The 21,260-nt window shown below is 40.5% G+C and overlaps 1 protein-coding gene across 33 annotated transcripts in view; it reads left to right on the forward strand.

Moving 5' to 3' along the window:
- The window catches only part of RIMS1 (regulating synaptic membrane exocytosis 1), a 260,406-nt gene that overhangs the window by 104,467 nt on the left and 134,679 nt on the right, over positions 1-21,260 (forward strand). For 28 of the 33 annotated variants that reach the window (XM_064164198.1, XM_064164174.1, XM_064164169.1 and 25 more), the window contains 2 exons: positions 17,677-18,020; positions 19,030-19,904. In XM_064164198.1, the coding sequence (XP_064020268.1) occupies positions 17,677-18,020; positions 19,030-19,904 (1,219 nt within the window). Of the gene's footprint in view, positions 1-8,937; positions 8,992-16,179; positions 16,198-17,676; positions 18,021-19,029; positions 19,905-21,260 lie in introns of those variants that run through there. The other 5 variants (XM_064164201.1, XM_064164185.1, XM_064164186.1 and 2 more) reach the window with 5 other exon arrangements.

Here is a 21,260-nt window from a genome sequence, read left to right on the forward strand (position 1 = left end):
ATCTGCAGTACTGTGTCCAGTTCTGGGCCCCCCAGTTCAAGAGGGACATAGAACTGCTTGAGACAGTCCAGCACAGGGCTGCTTAGTCTGGAGAAGAGAAGACTGAGAGGGGATTTGATAAATGTTTATAAATCTCTGAGGGCTGGGGGTCAGGAGGGGGGGTCAGGCTCTGCTCACTGCTCCCTGGGATAGGACAAGGAGCAATGGATGGAAGCTGCAGCACAGCAGGTTCCAGCTCAACCCAAGGGGGAACTTCTTTCCTGTCAGGGTCCCAGAGCCCTGGCACAGGCTGCCCAGAGAGGTTGTGGAGTCTCCTTGTCTGGAGCCTCTCCAGGCCTGTCTGGATGTGTTGCTGTGTGCTCTGTGTTAGATAGGATTGTCCTGCTCTGGCAGGGGGGGTTGGACTGGATGATCTCCTTGTGTCCATTCCAGCCCCTCACATCCTGTGAGCCTGTGATTAAACATTAAACGTTAGGATAGTTCTTGTCCCTTTAAAATAGACGAGACAACCCCCCCAAAAACCCAACCCAAAAGAAGGAGGATTTGCAAGTCAAAGATTTCAGTGGCATGTGATTAGTACAAGAGCTGCTGGATGCACTTTGTTTCCATTTAGAGCTTTAATGTCTCCCATTCAATCTGCTACTGTTTGCTGCTGCCTGCTGAGAGTTCTGGTAAGCTGATTTGGTAGGTGGTTTGCTGTAGTGCTCCCATGTGTGTAGGCTTCTTCATGTCTTCTGCTGCTTTGGCCTGAAGAGATGTATAGCTTGCCAAAAAAGCAGTTTTTCTAAGAGAGAAAGATAACCTTCAATCCTCAAATGCCTTCTTTCTCTTCTAAAGAAAAGAACATCCCAAAGCCAAAGGATAAAGTAAAAATCCCAAATCCAAGGGGAAGAAAAAATCCTAGATGTGGAGGGAAGAAAAAAATCCCAGACTAAAAAAAAAAGGAGGGAGGGGAAAATCCCAAACCCAAGGGGAAGAAAAAGTCCCAAACCCAAAGAGACCCAAAGGGGAAAAAAAAAGATCTCAAACCTCAATTAAAAAAAAGAGGGGAAGGAAAATATCCAAGATCTAAAGGTAAAAAGAAATAATAAACAACCCAAAATATCTCAAAGCAAAAGGGGAAAAAAAACCAGACCCACAAAAAACTTAAATTCCATGGGGAAAAAAATCCCAAATCTAAAGGGACAAAACCATTCCCAATCCCAAAGGGGAAAAAAATATATCCCAAACCCATGGGGGAAAAAAATCCCAACCCCAAAGGGAAGAAAAAAATCTCAACCCCAAAGGGAAGAAAAAAAATCTCAACCTCAAAGAGAAAAACAAAATCCCAACCCCAAAAGGAAAAAAAAAATCTCAGATCCAAAGGGGAGAAAAAATCTCAGATGCAAATGGGAGAAAATATCCCAGACCCAAAAGGGAGAAAACCTCAGACCCAAAGGGGAGAAAAAAACCTCAGACCCAAAGGGGAGAAAGAATCCCAGACCCAAAGGGGAGGAAAAAATCTCAGACCCAAAGGGGAGGAAAAAATCTCAGACCCAAAGGGGAGAAAAAATCTCAGACTCAAAGGGGAGAAAAAAATCCCAAACCCAAAGGGGAATAAAAATCCCAAACCTAAAGGGGAGAAAAAATCTCAGACCCAAAGGGGAGAAAAAAATCCCAAACCCAAAGGGGAATAAAAATCCCAGACCCAAAGGGGAGAAAAAATCCCAGACCCAAAGGGAAAAATGTTCCAAACTCAAAAGGAGAAAAATTAGCCAAACCCACAGGGGAGGGAAAAAAAACCCACAAACCCAAAGAGGGTTAAACAAATCCCAACCACAAAGGGAATAAAACATCTCAACCACAAAGGGAATAAATTCCCAAACCTACAGGCAGAAACATTTCCCAAACCCAAAGGGAATTAATAATCCCAGAGCCAAAGGGAAAGCTTAAACTGAGGAAAGGAAGGAGTTTGCTCTGAAGTCAGTTTTATTTCTCCATGCATCATCTGTGTTCCAAATGCAATAACCTCTGATATGTGCTATCAACACAACCCAATTCTGTTGCTTTTCCAGCACAGTTGTTTCCTCTGACTCCTGCTCTTTGTGCTGCTCTCACACTGTTGCCTCTCTGAATTGTTCTCTTCTGCTTGTCGTTTCCTCTTTCACTTTTCACCCTGCTTTGAACCTTTCCACCTGTTGGTCATTGTCTTCTTGGACATTATTTCTTCTTTGGCCACCTCACCCTCAAAGTCTTCCCTCTTACCATTGTATTCTTTTGTCTGGAGACAAGGAAGAGTTGAAATGGTTAAAGAGAAAGTTATTACAGACTACAGGGCCAGAAGGGAGTGACCTGCAGTGAAGTATTTAAGCTGGGATAAACCTCTGGTTTTAGTATAATCACCTAAAACTTACAGTGACAACCAGAGCAAAGCTGTGCTAACCTTCTTCATATGCAGCTCACTGACCCAATTTCAGCCTTGGGATCAATTAATTACAAGCTAGAGAGAAGCACCAATGCCTGATCAGACTCACATTCTAGAAGCAACAGATATTGCTTGAGATCAGATCTTATGGGGGAAAAAAAATCCTTCCCTCCAGCTATGGATGAAGGTGGAATTTGTCTTGGTTTGTCTGTTCTAAGTGGTTTGGAGTTCAGTAAGCAAAGTCAATTTGTTTGGCTGGGCTGATTCTGGTGGCTGTGTTATGTAAGCTAAATTAAAACTGAAAAAAAAAAAAAGGAAATCAAAATATTCAGAGGTGGATTCATAAAAAAAACATGCAGGGATTAAATCAGAGCTGAGAGGAGCAGTACTGTGAGCAGGATTTATCTCTCTAGGATAGAAAGACTGAGAGCTGTTCGGTCTGGAGAAGAGAAGGCTGAGAGGGGATCTGATCAATGTCAGTAATTGACTGAGGGGTGGTGTCAAGATGAAGGTGCCAGGCTCTTTTCACTGGTGTCCAGTGGTGGTTGAAGCTGGAACACAGGTTGGAGCTGGAAATCAGGAGGTTCCACCTCAATAAGAGGAGAAGCTTTATGTTGTGGGTGCTGGAGCCCTGGAATAAGCTGCCCAGAGAGGTTGTGGAGTCTCCTTCCCTGGAGACTTTTAAACCCCACCTGGATGTGTCCCTGTGTGACCTGCCCTGGATGATCCTGCTTTGGCAGGGGTTGATCTAGATCATAGAATCAGGCAGGGTTGGAAGGGACCACAAGGAGCAGCCAGTTCCAACCCCCCTGCCATGCCCAGGGACACCCTACCCTAGAGCAGGCTGCACACAGCCTCAGCCAACCTGGCCTGAAACACCTCCAGGATGGGGCTTCAACCACCTCCCTGGGCAACCCATTCCAGCCTCTCACCACTCTCCTGCTCAACAACTTCCTCCTCACATCCAGGCTGACTCTCCCCACCTCCACCTTTGCTCCATTCCCCTCAGTCCTGTCACTCCCTGACAGCCTCAGAAGTCCCTCCCCATTTTTTTTGTAGCCCCCTTCAGATCCTGGCAGGCCACAAGAAGGTCACCTGGGAGCCTCCTCTGCTCCAGCCTGCACAGCCCCAACACAATGATGATCTGTAGAAGTCCTTTCCAACCCCTAACATTCTGTGATTCTATGATTATCATCTGGATTGGTTCAAATGATCTGTTCAGGCCAAGAGATGATCAATCAAACTCTTTGGTGCCAGCAGTAGGCTGATATATTTGGAAGTTATTTTTGAGCAGCTGGTCCATCTCACCCGAAACACTTCTGCTTCCTGCACACTCTGGGGTTGTTCAGTGCTCAGCTGCTTCACACGTGGCTGAATGCTGAATGCAGCTAAGATCTGAGGGCAGGAAAGGTGAGCCAAGGTTAGGCAACAACAGGCAGACCTCACCAGCTCTGGAAGATGTCTCTTTGGGAAGGTTACCTTCTACAAAGCAGAGAGTAAGGATTTCTCTACTTAGGTTCTCTCTCCTGTGTGTAAGGTGCAAGTGCCTGGGGAAGCAGCAGTTGAGAGGGGTTTGGCAGGCCATAAATCTCTCCTAGCCCCTGACACACAGAGAGAAACCTGTGCCAGCCAACCACTTAAAGGGATTGCTCGGACAGACTGTACATGTGAGCACAAAAAGCCTTCACCAGTGTATAAATGTGGACCAAGGGCTCATGGTCCCTGTATTTGCACCATCATTGGGTACACATCCCTCTATTTGTGATAATAAAGAGGCAGGACAGCCTTAATTGTTGCCTCTTCCCCTCCCTTCATGCCCTTAAATCATCACTGCACTGTATGCCTTTTATTTACTTAGGAAACCCAAAGCCTCCTTAGATACCTGTGACTATCCAGGTAAGTGCAGAGGATCAGAATGGTTGTCTCCTCATCTAGCAAAGTTCTGATCTGGAATCTTTTGGCACCTGTTTTTGTCCAAGTAGCTTCATCAGTTAATGAAATCTCCCTTAATGTTTTGACTTTCCCAGCTGTGATGTTCTGTACCCCTTGGCATCTTCTTACCTTATTGAAAGTCTTCTCTTCCCCTATGTACTCTGCCAGTAGTGATGCCCATTCAGGACAGTCAACCTGAGACTGGGGCTGGGCTGTGGCTTGGCTGTCCACAGTGCACTCTGTAGATCCACTCAATTAATTAGACCATTTTTACTCTGGCACAAAACTCCTGCTGCATTTTCCTGCCCTGTTTTCCTCTTGTAAATCTTCCATGTTCAATCTCACAGTTGTTTATCCCTTTCTCAGCCACCCTGTGGTCTTTACTCCCCTAAAATGCCACACTTTTCCTTTACCAAAAATGCATCATCTTCCCCAGTTTTGGTGTGTTTGGTTTGGGTTTGATATCTTAGCTATCCACTCAAATGTGTTGTAGAACACTGATATTCTCTCTTCCCCTCCCTCAAATCTTCCATCCCAGATTTACTGAGGTTCCTTTGTGCTCGAGCTTGCTAGCACAGATAGCACAAACTTAACCAACTTAGCCTCAGACTCTGCACCTGGAGCCAGAGGGGGCAGAATTAAGAGAAAGGACCATGGACATCTCAGAAGGTAGGAGCAAAACAAAGATGAAATGTGAAAAAAAAACCCCAAACCCAAAGCACAACCCACAGAAAAAGCCTCAAGCCCAAAAGCTACAAATCTTTGTCATCTTTTTGGCAAAGAAGGAACTGCAGGGGAGGTGCTGAGCCAGCTGGTGGTGCCTTGTGCTTTTTTAAGGGTAGCCTGGTAGCTTTTTCAGAAGAGGAGGTCAAAGAGGTGCTGCCCTGTGTAAGGCAGAATGGTGCAGGCAGAAAGCATCTGCTTGTTTTGAAAGCAGCTCTTCTAAATAGCTGTGCTCAGTTTTGGGCTCCCCAGTTGAAGAGGGACAGGGATCTGCTGGAGAGGGTCCAGCAGAAGGCTATGAGGATGATGAGGGGACTGGAGGGCATGGCTGATGAGGAGAAGCTGAGGCACTTGGGGCCTTTTAGTCTGGAGAAGAGAAGATTGAGAGGGGATTTGATAAATGTTTCTAAGTATCTGAAGGCTGCCAGGAGGGGGGGACAGGCTCTGCTCACTGCTCCCTGGGATAGGACAAGCAGCAATGGATGGAAGCTGCAGCACAGGAGGTTCCAGCTCAACACAAGGGGGAATATCTTGACTGTAAGGGTCTCAGAGCACTGGCACAGGGTGCCCAGAGAGGTTGTGGAGTCTCCTTCTCTGGAGCCTTTCAAGGCCTGTCTTGATGTGTTCCTCTGTGATCTGTGTTAGATAGGATTGTCCTGCTGTGGCAGGGGTGTTGGACTGGGTGATCTCCTTGTGTCCTTTCCAACCCCTGACATCCTGTGAGCCTGTAAATCCTGAGTATATGATATCAGAGTGGGAAGAAGAAAGATTTTTATCATTAGAAGCATTCCATGCATAAGGATGAAAAAAAAGAAGCCTAAATCTGATTGTGCGAAGCAAGCTACAACCTTCAGGGTGAGTTTGGAGACAGCTTTTGTGAGGCATGGATTGTGTGGAACATTGTGTACAGGGCAGCATCTTCCTTGGTGCTTTGTCACAACCCTTCCTGGGCAGCTGCAACTAACTGGTCACAAATACTCATTTAGAGGTAGGCACCATGTGACACTTAACCTGCCAGCATGAAAAGTTCTGCCCTCCAAGCATCAAAAGTTCTTTCCTCCCTTCCCTCTCTTCTCTCCTTCCCTTTCCTTCCTTCCTTCCTTCCCTTTCCTGACTTTCCTCGCTTCCTTCCCTTTCGTGTCCCCTTGTTCTGCTGTTGGCTGCCTGGCAGCAGAGCCCAACCCCACCTGGCTACAGCCTCCCTGCAGGCAGCTGCAGGCAGCAATGAGCTCTGCCCTGAGCCTCCTCTGCTGCAGGCTGCACACCCCCAGCTCCCTCAGCCTCTCCTCACAGGGCTGTGCTCCAGGCCCCTCCCCAGCCTTGCTGCCCTTCTCTGGGCACCTTCCAGCACCTCAACATCTCTCTTGAACTGAGGAGCCCAGCACTGGACACAGCACTCCAGGGGTGGCCTGAGCAGTGCTGAGCACAGGGGCAGAAGAACTTCCCTTGTCCTGCTGCCCACACTGCTCCTGAGCCAGCCCAGGATGCCATTGGCTCTGCTGCCCACCTGGGCACTGCTGGCTCCTGTTCAGCTCCTCTCTCCCAGCACCCCCAGCTCCCTCTCTGCCTGGCTGCTCTCAGCCACTCTGTGCCCAGCCTGTAGTGCTGCTTGGGGTTGTTGCGGCCAAAGTGCAGAACCTGCCCTTGGCCTTGTTCAGTCTCATCCCCTTGGCCTCTGCCCACCCATGCAGCCTGGCCAGATCCCTCTGCAGGGCTCTCCTGCCCTCCCACAGCTCCACAGCTGCCCCTAGCTTGGTGTCATTTAAGGATACAATCCCTGGCAAAATCCCATGCTTGTGCAAAATTTCATCATACACAAGCAGTGTGTTAAAATATTATTGGAGGCTGTAGTGAGAAAAGAGAGAAGAAACCAATCAGCTGCCAGCATGAAATCATTTTCTTGCCAATGCAGGATAAAAATACCAGGCTGAAAATGTAAGTTATGAAGGAAATCTGCTCTGGAAAAGAAAAAAACACAACCAGAAAGTGCTCAAATGGCTTTAATGTCCTGAAATAGTTGAGCCCCAGGTGTCTGCTGAGCATCAATGTGGGCAAATTGGTCTCTGTTTGGATGGGAGAATGGTAGGGAATGTTATGGTGGGTTTGAGCCCTTCAGACTAAAGGAGAGGCTTCAGAAAGAGCAAAAATAGAGACTCCTAGGCCACTTCTTTACTAACCTGGTCTGGGACTGTGACTGGGTGTTAGGAGTATCTGTGCTAGTGAGCTGCCAGGAAGGCTGCTTAGCCCACTTTTGGTCTTCTTCCTCCCAGTTTAGGAGTTGGGGAGCTCTGAAGCTCATCCCTAGGAGGCAATTTATATGCAGCCAACTTGCTTTGGAGTAGAACAGAGATCCTAGCAGGTTACTTCATGCCATTTGGCTTCAGTGCTTCAAAGCAGCTCTGTGCAAGTTTAGTGTACTTGTAGTGGTGTCATTTCAGGATGTAGTTTCAGAGAGGATGGCAGACCCACTTGCCTCTCTTCCTGCACATGATTCACTGCTCTTTACACCCCTCAATGAGAAGAGCAGATGTGACAATCAAATCAAACCAGTTAAAAATACAGATGTGTTTCTGCTGTGTTTTTTAAACCTAAGTGGGCCTGGGCAGGACCTGGCAGTCAAAGGACTTCATACAAGGGTGTGTGTGGTATGGGGAAGCTGGAGCACCCTTCCTATGAAGGCAAGCTGGGGGAGCTGGGGTTGTTCAGCTCTCTCCTGGACAAAAGGCTCCAGGGAGACCTTAAGAGCAGCATTTAAATATCTGAGTGGCACCTACAGGAAGGCTGGGGAGGGACTGTTTGCAAGGGGATGTAGTGAGAGGAGTAGGGACAGTGGTTTGAAACTGGAGCAGGATTGCTTTAGGTTGGACTTCAGGAAGAATCTCTTTAATATGAGGGTGATGGAACACTGCAATGAGTTGGCAAGGGAGGTGGTGGAGACCTCTTCCCTGGAGACATTCAAGGTCAGGCTTGATGGGGCTCTGAGCAACCTTACTGAGTTGTAGGTGTCCTGGCTCACTGTATGAGGATTGAACAAGGTGACCTTGGAGGGTTCCTTCCAACCTGACTCATTCTATAGTTCTAAGAGAGAGGACAAACCCTGAAAAGGAGGAAGAGGCTCAAGAGAAGGCAGAGGTGGTTGCTTAGATTTTGGACTACTGTAAGGATTCAAATGGACTCCATGATCTCCATGGGTCCCTTCCAACCCCTAATATCCTGTGATCCTGTGATTTTCAGCTCTGTTTATGTACATTTCCATGGACACCTGAGCTAGGGTTTGGTTATAGAATTCATTTTGATATGGCAGAAGAGACCAAAGCAATGCTGGGTCCTAAGTTCATGGCTTGCTGCAAAGATATTCGTGCCCAGGAAGGTGAAGTGATACATAGCCTGACTTTAATTGTGTGAGGGAATAGCTTTGGAAGAGCAGATTGGGAGTGCTGGTGGACAGCAAGTTCATGATTCTGTGATTCTATGAACCTTAGGAAGAAGATCTTGGCAGTGAAGGTGGTGAGACACTGGCATGGGTTGAGGGTGGTAAGACACTGGCACAGGCTGCCCAGGGAGGTTGTGGAGTCTCCTTCTGTGGAGCCTTTGCAGCCCTGTCTGGATGTGTTGCTGTGTGACCTGTGCTAGGTTCTCTGCTCCTGCTCTGGCAGGAGGGTTGGACTGGAAGATATCCAGAGGTCACTTCCAACACTTAACACCCTGTGACCTGTGATCCTGGGTAATGTTTCTTCCATCTGACTTCCAAGAGATGAATAGAAGGGTGTTCCTGCTTCTGGAAGTGAAAAAGGAAAGCTCTGTTTCTCTTCTCTGTGTGTAGTTGTATATATGATTTACTGTGGGCTCTTTCAAGTTGGAATTTCATGTTGTGTTAGTACAGGAATACTGTCCCTACTCATTGTGGATCTCATCCATCAGTACCTGTAAGAGTAAGTTTGAGGAGCACCTCTCTCTCTGAATGAATGCCCCTTCCCTGTTCCACACGAAGGCCAGCATGGGATCCTTCGAGCATGTTTTCACCCAGCCTGTTTAGTCTTCCACTGGCACTGAATCTGTGTGGGAGCTGCTGCCCCACCTCTGCTGAGCTCTGTGTGTGCCAGGCTGGTTTTGTTCTGCAGCACTAAAGCCCCAAGCCCTTTGCTATGCTGGTGGAAGTGCACATTTATTGCTTTAGTTTTCACCTCAGAGCCACCTGTATGAACCCTTGGAGGAGGAGCACTACCTGCACTGGTTGTCTAGAATAGCTTCACCTGCAGTTATGCACCGAACTCTGTGCTGATGCCATAAAGAAGGAACAAACCCAGCAACAGACCTCACTTTTCTGGATGTCCTGAATGACTCTTTGGAGCTCAGCATCCAGAAAAACAAAGAGTAAACAGAAACTCTCTTGGAAGTGCCAGACCAGAGTAAAATTGTCTTCAGGCTCTTCATTTTCATGCTGCATCACGTGGAGGTCCAGGAGCCACATTAGTGAACTGTAATCCTTCAGCAGGGCATTTGTTTGGTCGCCTAACATCTGTGGATTGTTAGGATAAGTTATGACACAGACCCTGCTTTCCTTTAGATTAGTTTGGAGCACATCCCAGGGTATTCAATCAGGGTATAATTCCTGCATGCTGCTGAGCTGCTGGCTCCACATCCTGCTCTGAATAATGCTGTTCAATATACAGGTCTCTGCCTGTCACCTCAGCTTTGGGGAGTTACTTTCCTCTTAAAGCTGCTATTATTATTATTATTATTATTATTATTATTATTATTATTATTATTATTATTGTTTTGCCTTTCTTTTCCTTTTGGACTGCATATTTCTCAAAGGAATATAGCTTTTCTTTTGTGTCCCCCCCCAAGTCCTGAAGAGATTCCTAAGCAGGGATGGGTAGTGTAGCATCTCTGTGAGTATAACACAGATTTCCTGCCTGTCTGCCCTGTAGTGAGCGCTCTGTGTGGTGTGTTTAAAGGCAGCTGGAGAGAGAATGGGTTTGTGTTTACCTGTCTGCTGTCTCTTCTTTCTGTGCTCCCTCTTCTCCCTGGCTCTGTTTGTGCCTTAACCGTTCCTGTTGGCTTAGAGCTGGTAATGTTTTGTGTTCAGTGCATCACAGCATCCAAGATGCTTCTGTCCTTTAGTGGAAACTCCTGGGGGTTACTTAGAGCCTTCTCATTCACTCAGCTCTAAATGAAGCCTGGGTCAGCTCTGTGTGCATTCAGGCACAGAAGTGATTTAATGAAGAGTATTTCAGTTTGGCTTTAGGGCTCCTCTGCTTTCCTTTAAACTAACTCTGAGTTATAAACACTTTAAAAATATTAGTTTGAAAGAGATTGATCTTGTTTGTATTTACCTTCTCTTTATTTATCTGGGGTTTGTCTGTCTTATTCTTTAGTTTTGAGGGTTAAAAAAGATCTCTTTCCTCCATGCATTTGAATGTATTTTAATTCATGTTATGATTATTTTTTTATGTCAATGTATTGTTGATCTATTTTATGTTATTATTTCATTATTTCAATGGAATGGTTTTTATATGAGGTTTATTTACTTTAATATTTTATTTATTTTTAATTTTTTAATATATTTTTTATTTTAACACTTTTTTCTTATTTTCATGCATTTTTAATCTGTTTTATTTTATTACTTCATTATTTTATTTTAATGCTTTTTATTTTAGATTTATTTTAATGTTTTGCTTAATTTTTTACATTTTTATGTATTTTTAAGACTTTTTTCCCTTATTTTCATGCATTTTTAATCTATTTTATTTTATTACTTCATTATTTTATTTTAATGCCTTTTATTTTAAGTTTATTTTAATGTTTTGCTTAATTTTTTACATTTTTATGTATTTTTAAGACTTTTTTCTTATTTTCATGCATTTTTAATCTATTTTATTTTATTACTTCATTATTTTATTTTAATGCTTTTTATTTTAGATTAATGTTCTGCTTAATTTTTTACGTGTTTATGTATTTTTAACACTTTTTTTCTTATTTTCATGTATTTTTAATCTATTTTATTTTATTACTTCATTATTTTATTTTAATGCTTTTTATTTTAGATTTATTTTAATGTTTTGCTTAATTTTTTACATTTTTATGTATTTTTAACACATTTTTTTCTTATTTTCATGCATTTTAATCTGTTTTATGTTATTACTTCTTTATTTTAATGCTTTTTATTTTAGATTTCTTTTAATGTTTTGCTTAATTTTTTACGTATTTATGTATTTTTAACACTTTTTTCCCTTACTTTCATGTATTTTTAATCTGTTTTATTACTTCATTATTTTATTTTAATGTTTTTTATTTTAAGTTTATTTTAATTTTTTGCTTAATTTATTACATTTTAATGTATTTTTTATTTTATCACAATTTTTACGTTTTTATGTATTTCTAACACTTTTTCCCCTTATTTTCATGTATTTTTAATCTGTTTTATTTTATTACTTCATTGTTTTATTTTAATGTTTTTTATTTTAAGTTTATTTTAATTTTTTGCTTAATTTATTACATTTTTATGTATTTTTTTATTTTAACACAATTTTTTTTCTTATTTTCATGCACTTTTAATCTGGTTTATTTTATTACTTCATTATTTTATTTTAATTTTTTAAAATTTTTGTTTTATTTTAATGTTTTGCTTAATTTTTTACATTTTTACGTCGTATTTTTTATTTTAACACCTTTATTTTTTCATATATTAATGTATTTTAAATCTATTTTATTTTATTATTGCATTACTTTATTATTACATTATTTTATTTTAGTGGTTTTTTAATTTTAGTTTTATTTATTGTAATGTTTTATTTAAATTCTTACTTTTTAATGTATTTTTGTATTTTAGCACATTTATTTTTTCTTATTTTCATGTATTTTTAATCTATTTTATGACTTCATGATTTTATTTTAATAGTTTTTATTTTAGTTTTATTTATTTAAATGTTCTTTTTAAATTTTGGGGTTTTTTTATCTTAACAGATTTATTTCTTCATATGTTAATGTATTTTTTAATCTATTTTATTTTATTATTTCATTATTTTTATTTAGTTTTATTTTAATGTTTTATTTAATTTTAATTTTTTCCTGTACTTATTTCAACACATTTATTGTTTCATATTTTAATGTATTTTTAATCTATTTTATTACTTCATAATTTTATTTTAGTGTTTTTTATTTTAGTTTTAATTATTTTAATGTTTTATTGAAATTTCTAATTTTTTGGTATTTTTTATCTTAACACATTTATTTTTTCATCTATTAATATATTTTTAATCTATTGTATTTTTTATTTCATTATTTTAGTGTGTTTTTTAAAAATTTTAGTTTTAATTATTATAATGTTTTATTATTTTATTATTTTTAATGTATTTTTATTTTAACACCTTTATTTTTTCTTATTTTAATCTATTTTTAATCTATTTTCTTTTATTATTTCATTACTTTAGTGTTTTTTATTTTAGTTTTATTTATTGTAATGGTTTATTAATTTTTTTATTTTTTATGTATGTTTTATTTTAACACCTTTGTTTTTTCTTATTTTAATGTATTTTTCATCTATTTTCTTTTATTATTTCAGTACTTTAGTGGTTTTTTTATTTTAGATTTATTTATTTATAATGGTTTATTTAATTTTTAATGTATTTTTCATTTTACCACCTTTATTTTTTCTTATTTTAATCTATTTTTAATCGATTTTCTTTTATTACTTCATTATGTTTAGGTTTTTATTTTAATTTTTTATTGTAATGTTTTATTTAATTTTTAACATTTTGTTGTATTTTTTATTTTAATACCTTTGGTAAAGGGTTGGACTTGATGATCTGTGAGGTCTCTTCCAACCCTGATGATACTGTGATACTGTATTTTTATTCATTTTGTTTTGTATTTTAATGCTTCTTTTTATTTGAATGTATTTTGTTTCTGTTTGTGGTTTTATTTGTATTTAATTTATGTTATTTTTATTTTAATGGGTTTTTTTAATTTTAATGCATTTTATTTCTTTTTTATTGTAACATATTTTCAATTTTAATGCATTTCAGTTTCTACTTTTACTTTCATGGTTTTTATTTTAAAGTATTTTATTTCTGTTTGTGCATTTATTTGTATATATTTTCTCTTAACTTTTTATTTTAATGTATTTATTTTAATGCATTTTATTTATTTTTTATTGTAATATATTCTTAATTTTAATGCATTTCATTTTATGCTTTTCATGGTTTTTATTTTCAAGTATTTTATTTCTGTTTGTGGTTTTCTTTGCATTTATTTTATGTGAAGTTTTTATTTTAATGTATTTTTTATTTTAATGTATTTTTTAATTTTAATGTATTTTTTATTTTAATGTATTTTTTATTTTAATGCATTTTTTATTTTAATGCATTTTTTATTTTAATGCATTTTATTCTTTTTTAATTGTAATATATTCTTAATTTTAATGCATTTCATTTTATGCTTTTCATGGTTTTTATTTTCAAGTATTTTATTTCTGGTTGTGGTTTTATTTGTATTTATTTTATGTGAATTTTTTTATTGTAAAGTTTTTTAACTCATTTTATTTATTTTTTATTTTAATGTATTATTTTAATGCATTTTATTTTAGGCTTTTATTTTAATGTGTTTTACTTTTGTTTGTGCCTTTTAAATCAATGAATATTTTCATATAATATTAATTTTGTGAGAGTTTAAAATATTTATTTATTTATATGATTTTAAATATTTCTGAGTTTTAATGCATTTCCTTTTATGTTTTTACTGTTTTTTTATTTGAATGTATTTCTTTTTGGTGGTTCTGTGGAGGTTTTTTTTCCCCCTCTTTTTGTCTTGCTAATATTTTTTAGTACCTATAATAACAGGAGCCAGACTGAAAACTTATTCTATTAAAATGAAGTCTGATAAAGTGAATGTTTAGTCAGGTATATTGGATGGAAGAAATAAGACATTTATCATTAAAGGAAAGTCTTTTTTTGGTTAAAGGACTGACATTTAGCTGTCATCCTACTGAGAGTCATCTCTCTTAGTTGTACTACTGGTGGAGTGAATTTAGCTTTTGATTATTCGTTTTTTTAGTTTAATTAAAAATAGATCTTTTCTTAATACTCCTTAAATAGAAGAGATACAGCAGTCATCTTTTCACCTAATGACCATGGGAATCACTATGTTATTTATGCTTCTGAAATAGAAGGGCTACAGCAGTCATCTTAATTAAAAGGGGAATAGATGTTTGATTTATTCTTAAATAGAAGAGCTCCAACAGTCATCTTAATTAAAAGGGGGATAGATATTTGATTTATTCTTAAATAGGAAAGCTCCAACAGTCATCTTTTAAATTAATTACAATGGGAATAGGTATTTTATTTATCCTTAAATAGAGGAACTATAACAGTTGTCTTTTAAGCTAATTAACGTGGGAATAGGTATTATTTCTTCTTAAATAGAGGAACTGTAGCAGTCATCTTTTAAGCTAATTAACATGGGAATAGGTATTATTTGTTCTTAAATAGAGGAACTGTAACAGTCATCTTTTAAGCTAATTAACATGGGAATAGGTGTTTTATTTCTTCTTAAATAGAAGATATATATCAGTCATCTTTTAAGCTAGTTAACATGGGAATAGGTATTTGTCTTAAATAGAAGATATATATCAGTCATCTTTTAAGCTAATTAACATGGGAATAGGTATTATTTGTTCTTAAATAGAACTATAGCAGTCATCTTTTAAGCTAAATAAGATGGGAATAGGTGTTTTATTTCTTCTTAAATAGAACTATAGCAGTCATCTTTTAAGCTAATTAACATGGGAATAGGTGGTTTATTTCTTCTTACATAGAAGATATATATCAGTCATCTTTTAAGCTAGTTAACATGGGAATAGGTATTTATTTGTCTTTAATAGAAGATATATATCAGTCATCTTTTAAGCTAATTAACATGGGAATAGGTATTTATTTGTCTTAAATAGAAGATATATATCAGTCATCTTTTAAGCTAATTAACATGGGAATAGGTATTCTTTCTTCTTAAATAGAAGAACTATAGCAGTCATCTTTTAAGCCAATTAATATGGGAATAGGTGTTTTATTTCTTCTTAAATAGAAGATATACAGCAGTCAGCTTTTCAGCTAGTTAACATGGGAATAGGTATTTATTTGCCTTAAATAGAAGATATATATCAGTCATCTTTTAAGCTAATTAACATGGGAATAGGTATTATTTGTTCTTAAATAGAACTATAGCAGTCATCTTTTAAGCTAAATAAGATGGGAATAGGTGTTTTATTTCTTCTTAAATAGAACTATAGCAGTCATCTTTTAAGCTAATTAACATGGGAATAGGTGTTTTATTTCTTCTTACATAGAAGATATATATCAGTCATCTTTTAAGCTAGTTAACATGGGAATAGATATTTATTTGTCTTTAATAGAAGATATATATCAGTCATCTTTTAAGCTAATTAACATGGGAATAGGTATTTATTTGCCTTAAATAGAAGATATATATCAGTCATCTTTTAAGCTAATTAACATGGGAATAGGTATTATTTGTTCTTAAATAGAACTATAGCAGTCATCTTTTAAGCTAATTAACATGGGAATAGGTATTTATTTGTCTTAAATAGAAGATATATATCAGTTATCTTTTAAGCTAATTAACATGGGAATAGGTGTTTTATTTCTTCTTAAAGCAGTCATCTTTTAAGCTAATTAACATGGGAATAGGTGTTTTATTTCTTCTTAAATAGAAGATATACAGCAGTCAGCTTTTCAGCTAATTAACATGGGAATAGGTGTTTATTTGTCTTAAATAGAAGAAAGGTGACAGTTGTCTTTTAAACCAATTGCAGTTGGAACAGATCTTTTATTTCTTGTTCTTCAATAGAAGAACTGTAACAGTCAAGCTAATTAAAGCTGATTAAAATGAGGATGTTTATTCTTCTGAAGCAGAGCTGTAGCAGTCATCCTTTCAGCTAAGGAAAGTTGCAATTGGCATTTTGTTTATTCTTCTGAAATGGAACAAAATCTCACAGGCATCTGTCAGACTAAGCAGAGTGGGAACTACCAGAACTACCAGTTGGAACTACCAGCAGTTGGAACTGCTACCTTTCCACAGAAGAAAGGTAGCAGTCAGCCTGAGATAAAAGCACAATCCAGGTAGGGGGAAAAACAGAGAGTTGAATGTCTTCTCGAGTGTCAGTTGGTCAAACGGAGCAGAAATGGTGTTGGAAGTTCTGGGCTAAACAGGTAGCTTCATCTAGGGTGTTTCAAATACATGCAAGTAACTTCTGAGATGCCTCAAGTTTTCATCATGCCATCTAAGCCGTGGTCCTCCTCCCCAGGCCAGAGAAGCAGAGGTCTTGGTGCCAGAGCTTTGTCCTGTGGCAGTTTCTTCCCTACATTGATTGGCTTTTTCCGTTCCTGTGTCATTTGGTGACTGCTGCATCATTCCTGTGTGCACACAAAATAATTCCAGTGTATTTTTCCTGCCAGCTTTTGCCATCCTTCTTACCCTCTTTACCCCTTTACTTCTCCAAACTACAACATGCTCTTTCACACTTCCTTATTAGCTCTCATCTTTGTTCTCCTCCCATCTCTATTTTCATAGTTGACAAAATCTCTGCCTCCTGTCTAGCCTTCATTCGTGTTGTCTGGTTTGTTCTTCTGCCTCAAAACTCCTTTTATCTTTATTCCACTCCCTCCCACCCCCTTACATATTCACATACTCTGGAGTCCTGATTAACCATTATTTTACAAATCATGTTTAACTGTGGTGATTTACTCCTGTATGTAAAACTGTCTTGTGCTGTGTGTAGACTTGAAACACAGAGTCTTGCTTTACTATGTGCTCCTTTTCATCTCTGCACCTGGAATGAAACCACGAAAATCTATCCTGAAAGGCAGACAATTGGCTTGTGGTTGCCAGGGATACATGTTTCATTATGTCTTTCTTAGGTACAGCTATAACTGAAGGAGATGGTAAAGAATCATTTCCAACCAGTACAAAATGTGGCACTTTGGCATTCTTTTAGTGCATGTAGTTCTCTGCTAGTAGCTTTCACTAGCTCTTACCTTACGCCTCTGGTAAGTAGTGGGCTTGGATGTAGCTCCAACCATGTGCAGTCAATGCTGAGTTGGTTTGCAGGTCACTTTTGAGTTGTGTTCCATGGGAAAAAGAACAATCATTAAAGGCAAATCCTGTGTCGGTTTTGGGTGGTGGTGGAGGTTGTGAATGAGATGGGCAGAGCTCTGCCACCAAAAGTCCAAGAGTTTAGAGCCTGGTGGGCTTGTCCTAACCAAACCAGCCCAGCCCCACTCTCCCAACCGCATCCACACCAGCCCCAAGCCTTGGTCAGTGTTTATTGCGAAGAGAACTAGGGCTGGGCAGGGGTGGGGTTTGCTGCTGGTGTATACTGACAAGACACTTTGGAGATGCTTGCATAGCATGTGCCTGGAGGATGCTTGGCTTTAGCCAGTGCAGTCAGTGCTTGGAGAAGCATGCCGTGGGTCCTGTCATGAGCACCACCCTCACTGGGCTAGAGGAGAGCGGGGGATCGTCCCTGCTCTGTGACAGGGAGCGTGGATTTCGGGGCCTGGGGGGCAGCTGCCCTGACTGCTCTTGTTGTTTTCACCCAGGTCATGTGGGTATGCAATCTGTGTCGAAAGCAACAGGAGATCCTAACCAAGTCCGGAGCCTGGTTCTTCGGCAGCGGCCCGCAGCCCTCCCCCAGCCAGGACGGGACGCTGAGCGATACGGCCACCGGGGGCGGCTCAGATGCGCCCAGGGAAAAGAAAGCAAGGCTCCAAGAGCGCTCCAGGTCACAGACTCCCCTAAGCACAGCAGCTGCCTCAGCACAGGAGATCTCTTCTTCCAGCGTGCAGCCCGACCGCAGGAAAGGAGCAGAAGTGTCGCAGCCAGCAATGGGCCCGGACCAAAAGCAAGTTTCCTCGAGGTCTAGAAGTGAACCTCCAAGAGAGAGGTAATGTTTGCTGTATGTTCCTTCAGCCACTTCTCACAAGACTTCTCTCTTGACACTTCAGCTTTGTTGCCCTTCATAAGCATATTTATTTGGCTGGGATGAGGCCTTGAGTGACATGTTCTAGTGGGAGGTATCCCTGCCTGTTGCTGGGGGTTGGAACTAGATGATCTTTGAGGTCCCTTCCAACCTAAACCATTCTATGATCTTGTAAGTCCTTTCCAACCAAGACACTTCTGTGATTCTATAATTTAGTTACCACAACAGCAGTCATAAACGAACTTACTTGGCTGGTTGGTTTTGTTATTGCCTTCAGTTCTTCAAATGTGTAAGCTGAAGATGAGCCAGCAGTGTGCCCAGGTAGCCAAGAGAGCCAATGGCATCCTGGGCTGGCTCAGGAACAGTGTGGCCAGTAGGACGAGGGAGGTTATTCTTCCCTTGTACTCAGCACTGCTCAGGCCACACCTTGAGTACTGTGTCCAGTTCTGGGCTCCTCAATTCAAGAGAGATGTTGATGTGCTGGAAGGTGTCCAGAGAAGGGCGACAAAGCTGGTGAGGGGCCTGGAACACAAACCCTATGAGGAGAGGCTGAGGGAGCTGGGGGGGTGCAGCCTGCAGCAGAGGAGGCTCAGGGCAGAGCTCATTGCTGTCTGCAGCTGCCTGAAGGGAGGCTGTAGCCATGTGGGGTCAGTCACTTCTGCCAGGCAAGCAGCAAGAGAACAAGGGGACAGAGCCTCAAGTTGTGGCAGGGCAGGTCTAGGCTGGATGTTAGGAGGAAGTTGCTGGCAGAGAGAGTGATTGGCATTGGAATGGGCTGCCCAGGGAGGTGGTGGAGTCTGTGTGGCTGGAGGTGTTGATGCCAAGCCTGGCTGGGGCACTTAGTGCCATGGTCTGGTTGGTTGGGCAGGGCTGGGTGCTAGGCTGGGCTGGCTGAGCTTGGAGCTCTCTTCCAAGCTGGTTGATTCTCTGCCTGTATGATTCTGTGGAATGACAGTGGTGTGTGTCTTTGCAGGAAGAAGACAGCAGTGGTCTCAGAGGCGAGCGGCAAAGGCTTAAAGAGCGAGCGCAAGCGCGTGCCCAAGCCCCCACTTCCCAAAGAAGCAGCGGCAGACGACAGAGAGCGCAAAGAACGGCACGAAGGTAGAAGGCTGGAGAAAGGCAAGTCACAGGACTACCCAGACGTGCCCGAGACACTTGAGGAAGGCAAAGTGCCTGATGATGACAAACAGAGGAAGGAAGATGAATTCCATACCCGTTACAGGAGTGACCCCAATCTGGCAAGATACCCTGTAAAGCCTCCCCCTGAGGAGCAGCAGATGCGCATGCATGCCAAGGTGTCTAAAGCGCGGCACGAGAGAAGACACAGTGACGTAGCTCTGCCGCACACAGAAGTGGAGGAGGAGGCGGAGGTACCTGAGAATAAATTAGGAAAACGCTCCCAGTTACAGGGAACTCAGGACAGAAAAGCTCTTGTGGAAACTCAGAGGTCGTACTCTATAGACAGAACAGGTGATGTAAGAATTTCTGTTTCTAAACAATTACCTACCCATAGCCCACCAACTGCCAGGCGTAGCCCCGTTGCCGTAGAGCGCGTAGAGTACAAGAACCACGAGTCCTTTAGAAACCAGAGCCGCCTTGATCCTAGCTCTGCTATTCTCATGCGAAAAGCAAAGCGGGAGAAAACGGAGACCATGCTAAGGAATGATTCCCTTAGCTCCGACCAGTCGGAATCAGTGCGGCCACCCCCTCCAAAGCCTCATAGAGCAAAAAGAGGCGGAAAGAAAAGGCAGATGTCAGTTAGTAGCTCAGAGGAAGAAGGGGCATCAACACCAGAATATACTAGCTGTGAAGATGTGGAGATAGAAAGTGAAAGTGTCAGTGAAAAAGGTAAGGACCTTTATGTATATTATGGCCATGGTTTGGGGAAAAAAAAAACAAAACTCAATCTGTACTCTTCTCTCTCTCTCTCTCTCTTTTTTTTTTAACCTCTTTTTTACACATACACCTTTGGTTTTCCCCTTAACCTCTTTTTTTTTTTGCTTTTCTTTTTTGTTGTGGTTGCTTTTTTGGTTGTTTTATTTTTGTTTCCTTTTTCCAACTGAGAAGTGTCTGATACCTGTTCACGTTTGGTTTGCAATGTTTCCTTTTGCACTCCTAGGTGAGGTGGTTGCAGGTAGCATAGGCTGATGAGTTTCTTTCTCACGTTCTCTTCCCTCTTTCACCTAGGACTGGCAGTGTTTAAGGGGTGTAGTTTATTCTCTGCATGGTTATCTGTACTCCTCTGGGCATTTCTTCATCCTCTTTTTTGGGGGGGGGGGTGTGTGTAGAATAATTACCACACAATCACAGAATCATCAGGATTGGAAAGGACCTCAACCAGTTCCAACCCTCCTGCCACGGGCAAGGGCACCTCCCACTAGATCAGGTTGTGCAGAGCCACAACCAGCCTGGCCTTAAAGACCTAGTAAAAAGTGACAGGACAAGAGGAAGTGACCTCAGGTTGCACCAGAGGAGGTTTAGTTTAGATATTAGAAGAAATCTCTTCACTGAAAGTGTTCTCAAACACTGGAACAGGCTCCCCAGGGAGGTGGTTAAATCCCCATCCCTGGTGGTGTTTCAAAGAGGCAGAGGTGGTGCTGAGGGCTGTGGTTTAGCACCAGGCTTGTTAGAGTCAGATGATGGTTGGACTGGATGATCCTGAAGGTCTTTTCCAACAAAATCAATTCTGTTCTAGGAGTTCTATGAGACCTCCAGGGATGAGGCTTCCACCATCTCCCTGGGCAACCTGTGCCAGTGTCTCACCACCCTTGTGGTGAAGAACTTCTTCCTAACACCTCATCTAAATCTGCCCTCCTGTAGCTTGGATCCATTCTTCCCAGTCCTATCACTACCTGACATACTAAAAACTCCCTCCCCAGCTTTCTTGTAGCCCCTTTCAGATATTGGAAGGCCATAATAAGGTCTCCTCGGATCCTTCTCTCCAAACTGAACAACCCCAACTCTCTCAGCCTGTCCTCACAGGAGAGATGCTCCAGCCCTCTGATCATCTTCAGCCCTCATTTTCTATGAACAAAGTGGAAAGTGAGTTTTGTAACAGTCTGAGCAGACCACTACAAACCATCATAAACTTACTGACACCTCAGGCTTAAGAAAGGCAAAATCTGACTACCCTTAATGAATTATCAATCACCTGAAAGATGTAGCAGGGCAGGATATGGGGCAAGAGGAGTGATAGATAGGAAA

The sequence above is a fragment of the Pogoniulus pusillus genome, chromosome 25, assembly GCF_015220805.1.
Source record: "Pogoniulus pusillus isolate bPogPus1 chromosome 25, bPogPus1.pri, whole genome shotgun sequence".
Taxonomy (NCBI): domain Eukaryota; kingdom Metazoa; phylum Chordata; class Aves; order Piciformes; family Lybiidae; genus Pogoniulus; species Pogoniulus pusillus.